This window comes from Sinocyclocheilus rhinocerous, unplaced genomic scaffold (genome assembly GCF_001515625.1).
Source record: "Sinocyclocheilus rhinocerous isolate Xijiao unplaced genomic scaffold, SAMN03320098_v1.1 scaffold231, whole genome shotgun sequence".
Taxonomy (NCBI): Eukaryota; Metazoa; Chordata; class Actinopteri; order Cypriniformes; family Cyprinidae; genus Sinocyclocheilus; species Sinocyclocheilus rhinocerous.
This window is the reverse complement of record NW_015640454.1, coordinates 301,154-309,328: the sequence shown is the minus strand read 5'-3', so window position 1 is coordinate 309,328 and position 8,175 is coordinate 301,154. Positions and strand designations below refer to the sequence as shown.

The 8,175-nt window shown below is 35.1% G+C and overlaps 1 protein-coding gene across 2 annotated transcripts in view; it reads left to right on the top strand.

The window, feature by feature from the left end:
* The window catches only part of LOC107752937 (collagen alpha-1(XI) chain-like), a 112,339-nt gene that overhangs the window by 50,725 nt on the left and 53,439 nt on the right, over positions 1-8,175 (top strand). For both annotated transcript variants that reach the window (XM_016569008.1, XM_016569007.1), the window contains exons 6-9: positions 4,051-4,155; positions 4,679-5,191; positions 6,143-6,562; positions 6,933-6,989. In XM_016569008.1, coding sequence (XP_016424494.1) covers positions 4,051-4,155; positions 4,679-5,191; positions 6,143-6,562; positions 6,933-6,989 — 1,095 coding nt within the window. The remainder of the gene's footprint in view (positions 1-4,050; positions 4,156-4,678; positions 5,192-6,142; positions 6,563-6,932; positions 6,990-8,175) is intronic.

Here is an 8,175-nt window from a genome sequence, read left to right as displayed (position 1 = left end):
GAAACAGTCCTCCATAAAATGTGCTGCACACATCTGAATATTTGGGTTGAAGTGTTTTGGAACAGTGTTGTAAATACAACTTAACCACTGATTTCTAGTCGTGTCCATTTTTGAAAGGCCAAACATAGTAGTTTCACTTTCACAACGAAACACAGCATCACCCAAAGAGAAAGGAAAAATTGAAATCGCATCATATGACTCCTTTAATTCAGCCTGGGTTAACAAATATGTATTCAGTTGACTGCATTTGGAAAATAAACTTTTTCCAGTTCTAATCCTGCATATATAGTAATAATGCAAAAAAAAAAATCATAAATAAAGTCATTATTTTGTCACTAAATAAAATTCTAAATTCATATTCAAATATTTTTGGTAGAAATACCATGCATTTTAAATGTGTAAAATGAGTATTATGTCAACATTTATGAGTATACCAAAATATAGATGAGCAGACATGGACTAAAAACCACAAAAGTCCCATTTTTATTTCATGGGGTCAGTTGAGTGTTCATATTCAGTCTCCGTCCATCTGGGTTCACTCAGATGCCAATATCCTCTGAGCACTACAGAGAGAGGAAGAGAAGGCATTAAATGAAAGGCTGAGAGATTTAGCATGTGAAACAGATGAGAAAATAGTTTAAGCTGAATAATGTTTGAGATGGCCAAATGTTTGCAATTGATTCTCTATGGGAGCTGAGCAAACGGTGGGCTTGAGGGAATTGTGGGATTGACCACGGGGCAAAACGAATGGTGAGAATGTCAAAAGTGGAGAAATGTTGAATTTAATGCAAACGACAGGCGAGAAATCACACTTCACATTTATGTGACAAATAGTGCTGGAGTTTCTGGTGGATTCAATGTTTACCGCAAGACATTACAGGCAAAAACATTGTTTTTCAGGCATGTGTTGTTTCAGAAAGAAAACATTCAAAATACTTTTTTTATTTTATTGCGCTTTATCTATTTGCGTCTTTTAGATCTCAATTTCAATTTGTCTTTAAAGGTCGTTTTCTCACAATTTAAAAGTTCTCAAAAAAAATTTTTTTCAAAGTGGAGAAATGTTGAATTTAATGCAAACGACAGGAAATAAATCACACTTCACATTTATGTGACAAATAGTGCTGGAGTTTCTGGTGGATTCAATGTTTACCGCAAGACATTACAGGCAAAAACATTGTTTTTCAGGCATGTGTTGTTTCAGAAAGAAAACATTCAAAATATTTTTTTTATTTTATTGCACTTTATCTATTTGCGTCTTTTAGATCTCAATTTCAATTTGTCTTTAAAGGTCGTTTTCTCACAATTTAAAAGTTCTCAAAAAAAATTTTTTTCCACTTCAGCAGCACATACACCAAACTGTACAGTTTTATTAATTTCTATATTCTGAAGGTTTTTACTAAAATGTTTGTTCATAATATATCATTTGACTGGTTTTATTCTTAAAAACATGGTAAAAATGCGAGTTGAGTTTTTTCTCCACTTCAGCAGCACTTGCATGCACCAAAATTTACAGTTTTATTACTAACCATATTCTGAAGGTTTTTACTGAGGGCTTTCTTCATATATCATTTGCCTGGATTTATGCAACATTTTATTCTTAAAAAACATGGTAAAAATGCATATCTTTAAAGGCTGTTGAGTTTTTTCTCCACTTCAGCAGCATTTGCATGTACCAAAATTTACAGTTTTATTCCTATCTCTATTCTGAAAGTTTTTAATGAAGGGTTTGTTCATATATCATTCGCCTGGTTTATACAACATTTTATTCTTGAAAACATGTTTTTTTTTCTGGCTGTTGACAGTATTTTCTGATTTATGGAGTAATAAAAATAGATATCTAAAATTCCTTCTGTAAAAACCTTTAACTCTAATATGTCAACAAAACGAAACAAGAATTTTGAACCTGATTTATGCCAATTAGTGAATACATTTAATTTCATATTTAATTAGATAACGCCTCGTGTGCATATTTAAATATGACGTTTCAGAAAACATGTAATACAAAAAACATTTGCTATTCTTAATGTAATCAATCAACTGGAGAAGAATGGTGAAGTCTGTTAAATATTTGACCCTGTTCACCTGTAGCGTCTTGCCTTAAATCACACAGTTATATATTGCTCTATTTAATTCCAGTATATTCAGGTTGGCTTGACAAATGTTAAGTTTTAACAAATGTTAAATGTCAATTGAATTCAATTAAATGTGTATTTGACTGTGTTTGGAAATAAAGTTTTTCCAACTCTAATCCTCCATATATGCATGTACCCTGAGAATCGAACCCATGTCCTTGCCGTTGCTAACGTCATGCTCGACCATTTAATATTCAGAAACATAAATGAACAAGAAAAAAAGAAAAAGAATCAAAAATTAAAACACAGCTGTCAGTAATCTTCAGAAAAGTAAGCTTTCTATCGGAAAACTGTTGTGGCCAACATATGGTAAAATTATCTCTGAGCTATGCCTGTAAAACGAAATGATATTCATGTGACTGCAGCATGTGGTGCATTTTCAGCCATGCATGGAATTTTACATCTTTCAGGGCTTTGATGTCAGCATGTTGACACGGAAAAGACCCTCTGCTGACCTCACGTTCACCTTTTTCAGTTTTGTGTGTGTCAGGAGCTGTAAATCTGAGTGTGGGGTATTAGTAGGGGGCAATATGAAAGAAAACCGCATGCACCTTTGACCAGTCCTTCAAAAGCCTAGTCCATCACTTCAATAACAGCGAAACCTCTTTACAGATGAAAACTTGATGAGTTATCCATTGCTAATGTGTGGGAATTTGGGAGAGAGAGGCAGAACGGTGAATCCGAGCTAGAGGTCGGCGAGCAGTTGGAATTCTTCACGTTCTTCTCTTTCTCGCTAGATAAGACTGAACATGGATTTCCGCTGGACTCAGTCGGAGGGAATCCCTCCTTTCCTTTGCTCTTTCTTCTCAGGGGATTTCAGTCTATTAAATCAAGAGCGCTGAATTGCTCAATTAGCATGCCATGAGTATAACTCATGAATGAGAGTATGAAATCCTGTCTGAATGAACTGAATAAAATAAAAAATGAAATAAATACAAATAAAATGTCCTACATATCATTTGTCATTCAAAGTGTCAGTAAATATTTAGCTATTTATATATAAATTTATACATACTTGACATCACACACACACACACACAGGTTTGTTTTTGTGAAAAGTGGGGACATCCCATAGGCGTAATGGTTTTTCTACTGTACAGACCGTATATTCTATTGCCCTACACCAACCCTACCCCTAAACCTACCCCTCACAGGAAACTTTGTGCTATTTCAGATTTTCAATACACTCCATTCTGTGTGATTTATATGCGTTTTGAAAAGTGGGGACATGGGGTAATGTCCTGAAAAGTCACCTTCTCCTTGTAATACCTATGTCATACCCTTGTCATTATACAAATGTATGTCCTCATTTGTCACAAAAACGCGCACACACACACACACACAGAGAAACATATATTTGCTCTCACTCAAATATAAATTTGAAGATAAAATGATGGTTGTGCTTTTTTTGTTGAGGTTGTTAAAGAAAACAAATTATGTTAACATATGATGCATTCACATCCTGTCATAATTACCATAATTACAAGATGTCTATGCTTGAGAGACTCTTAAGAGACTCTACTCAACTCATGTTCATGTCCTCAGGCTCAGAAATCATTCGTTTTTTGTATTTCTCATATTGCCAAAATGGATCCATGTGCAGCTTTGTATCTTTTCGGGTAGTATGTGGTGGGATGTGCTGTTTTCCATCTGAAACGTAATTTAATCCAATTTTTCAAACATAATTATTATGCATGCAGTGTGTATGATCTCATTCCATGAGACTACATGGAATATTGGCAACTATCCATATGCACTTGCAAAAGAACTAAGAAAGCTAAAAATGAATAAATGTACTCTAACACACTATAGAATATTCATATTAGTAGCACATTTTAGGTAGCTTTTTTCTGGAACACTGGTGATAATACAGTATTTAAAAATTTAATAACACTCAATATTCAACATTTATCTTCAGAACACAGAGGATGATAACTACTATTACGAATATCCATACTATGAGGACATGGATGCAGAAAAGACAGCCGATGAAACGACTGGAACCGAAACTGAAGACCTAACGGTCAGTCTTATTTTAGTACTATTCTTTTATGTACTGATGTAGTGTTTTGTATATATTTTGAATGAGCTTTTATTTTGATGTTTTCAGGTTTCATTTCAATTTTAGTTTAAGTTTTAGCCATTTTGTTACGTGCTTTTGTCATTTTTTATTTAATTTTTTTTTCTGTTTAGAGTTTTTAATTAATTTATTAATTATGGTAGTTATAGTTTTACTAATTTTCACTACTTTCACTACTTATTACTATAATTTTATGTCAGCTTTATTTTTAAATACCGAAAATGGAAGGTACTATTGCTCCACTAATAGCGGCACTATTGCTCAAAATTATCATCGATAGTTCAGTTCCCAGCATTAGTTTGCAGATATTTTTTTTTTTACATCTTAAAAAAATACAATTTTAACAGAAATATTCCTAAATGGGATCAGCTGGAATTGAAACGGAATCAAGAAATCAGTGCATTCATCTAATCATTAATTTTCAACTGTTTATTCTAAAAAAGTGTCTGTTTACTGTGTTCACCAGGTGTCTGTTCCAGATAGCAGTCGTGTGGTTACGTCGGTTATCACTAGTGGAACAGGAGGCTCCAGCAGTTCTTCGAGTAGCTCCTCGTCATCCTCCTCTTCATCCTCTTCATCATCCAGCTCTACCACGAATACTGGCGAGGAACCGTATGATGGCTACGATGGATACGAAACATACTATGACGAGACGACCTCACGGCCTGATGGCTCCCAGACCATCAGCATCACTAGCACAGGCACAGGTACCGGTGGAGAAGTGGATATGGGACTGGGCGGTGAGGTGGATATGGGACTGGGAGACCTGGACAGGCGGATCATCACATCATCATCATCATCATCAGGAGGAGGAGGAAGTGGAAGAGTACACTCAACAGTCACAGTCATTCACAATGGAACCTCCGGCTCCAGTTCTGGCTCCGGCACCGGCTCTAGCACCAGAATCATTACTAGCTCCAGCTCCGGCTCCAGCTCTGGAGTCAGTACCGGCTCCAGCTCCAGCTCCAGCTCTACCTCAGTGAGTTTAGTTGGAACTAGTGATCCGAAACAGTTTCACTTTTAAGTGAGAATTAATTCAGTCATATATAAATGTTTAGTATAATATATTAAGGTCCTATTTTACTGAAGTGGATTTTACTGAAATCCAGTCTAATTCAGATATAATCTAGATTTTATTGGTAACATTTAATAATAAATTTTTTAAATAAATGTAATTTAATTTATTTTATTTTAAAATTATATATATTTTAAATATTTTAACTATGGTTTAAATATCTTTCATATGTTTTGCAAGTTTTTCTTATTACTGCAATTACTGCATTGTTTAGTATAATAATGCATAAATGTCCTATTTTACAGAGGTGGATTTTACTGAACTCAGGAATTTAATTTAATTTAATTTAATTTGATTATTTCAAGAATTTTCTATGTGTTTTAAATGTCTTTAACTCTTTCCCCGCCAGCATTTAAAAAAAAAGTTGCCAGCCACCGCCGATTTTTTTAAGAGTTCAAATGTTTTGCAAGTTTTGCTTATTATTGCAATTACTGCAACATTCTCTTTCATTAGAGCATGTCAGGAACATGTCCAGGTTATATTTCATTCTAGTTAATAAAAACAATTATATTGTAAATTGAAAAAAGTCTTAAAATTTTGTTTAAAGAAAATAAAGCCTGTTTTAGGACTGTAAAATTATTGTACTACAGGATTGAGAATCTAATGAGAATCACCATTGAAAATACTAGGCAAAATCGTAAAACTAAACTATATGTGCTTTTTGTCATAATAATAATGTCTCAGGTAAAAAAATATTAATTGTCCCAAAAGTAGGCTTACTTTTCGTTGTTTTTGTGATATTCACACAAACAGATTTCAATTTTGAAAATCAATAGTTAGATGTACATCCAGTGCACAAACATTGAGTTATGAATGGTTATGATGTCTGAAGTCTTCTGTTTGTCTGATGTGTAGGTTGATGGTGGTTATGATGATAACCTGTACGGTGAGGGTCTTGATCCGACCTATGGAGAGGGATATGGAGAAGGATACGGAGAGGGAGAGTATACTGTGGAAGGAGGCGGCGGCAGCACCAGCACTTCAGTGTCCGTAGGGGGCGGATCTGTTTCTGTAGGGGGCGGATCTGTTTCTTCGAGTGGCTCAGTTGGGGGCGGATCCAGCAGCGCTGGGGCCAGCGTGGGGGTGGGGTCTGTTGCCACGGGAGGACAGGGGGGAATCGGTGGAGAGACAGACTCCATCGATATCGACAACTTCAAGGAGGAGTCCATCACGGATTACACCGAAGCAGACCTGGAGAAGATGTATGATTATGACAACCTGTACCCTGACGGCGACAAAGAGCTGCCCGCCGAGACCGACGAGATCTACGGACAGGTGACCTACAGCTCCACCTACCTCTGTGCAAACTTATAGGAATAATTCATTTACTCGTCTTCATGTTGTTCCAAACCTATATGCCTTACTTTTTTCCCATTTAACACAAAAGGAGAATGTACTTCCCACTCTTTTCAATATAGTTCCTCACTTTGTGTTTCACGGAAGTCAGACAGGCTTTGAACAACATGAGGGTGAAGTATAGTTAATTTTTGGCTGAACTACCATAGCAAGTTGTCAGAATTGTTTGTTTTATTTATTACCTGCAATTACCTTATTATCTGCATTTATTACCTGTTATAATCCATATTGTGCTTACACTGATATACACTGATCTGGATTGAGTTAAACTGAGTTTGTGTTTCCAAAGGTGGATGGACTGAGAGGAGAGAAAGGGCAAAAAGGAGAGCCTGCAATCATTGAACCTGTAAGTGTCACTTACTATACGATACATATACACTACCGTTCAAAAGTTTGGGGTCGGTAAGATTTTTAACATGTTTTTGAAAGAAGTCTTTTCTGCTCACCAAGGCTGCATTTATTTGATACAGTAACACAATTTAACAATTTTACAATTTAAAATAACTGTGTATTTTGTGTTTGAATATATTTTAAAGTGTAATTTATTTTTGTGATGAAAAGTCTTCAGTGTCACATGATCCTTCAGAAATCATTCTAATATGCTGATTTGCTGCTCAAGATTTTTTTTTTTATTATTATCAGTGTTAAAAACAGTTGTGCTGCTTCATATTTTTGTGAAAACCATGATATATATATATATATATATATATTTAGAATTCTCTGATGAGTAGAAATTTCAAAAGAGCAGCATTTTAGAACATTATTAGAATATTAGTACTTTTAGAACATTATAAATGGGTTTTCTCTCACTTCTGATCAATTTAATGCATACTTGCTTTAAAAACATCTTCTTGACCTCAAAATTGTGAACAGTAATATATAAATAAATAAATATAATATAACTATACACGTATAGCAGGATTTTGGACCAATGAGATTTCTTGATGTAAATATAAACCAAGCAATCAACAAAATGCCTTCTATGTCCTCATCGCTCATGACTTTATCTTATCACTCCTGTTTAGTACACACTTATGTTTTTTTCTCTAATATAAATGTATATTGTAACAAAGTTCGTAGTTCGGGAAGAAGGAGGCGGGAACCGGCGAACATTCAAACAAAACTTTAATAATAAAATAAACACAAAATAAACAGAACCAAAACACAAAATAAAGTCCAGGCCTGGTCCTCTCTCGTCCAACACTGTCGTCACTCCTCCTTTTATCCTTCCAGAGCTCCTGCGTAGGACTCGAGACCGGTGAGTGGGTCAGGTGTCGCGCAAGCAAAGTAAACCAAAAGATTGAAGGGTGATTCTCAAAAATCTGTATTTTCTGCAAGCATAACATTTTAGAGAAGTCAAGTTGCGATACCGAACAAGACCACATGGAGATGCCAAAAAAAAAAACTAAACCAACCGCCTGCTGAGTGCATATATCTACAGTACACGGGTCCATTCAGTATAACTAACACATGACACAGCAACATAAACATGACAAATCAAAACATTATCGCGAATGTGTGTGGAAACAACG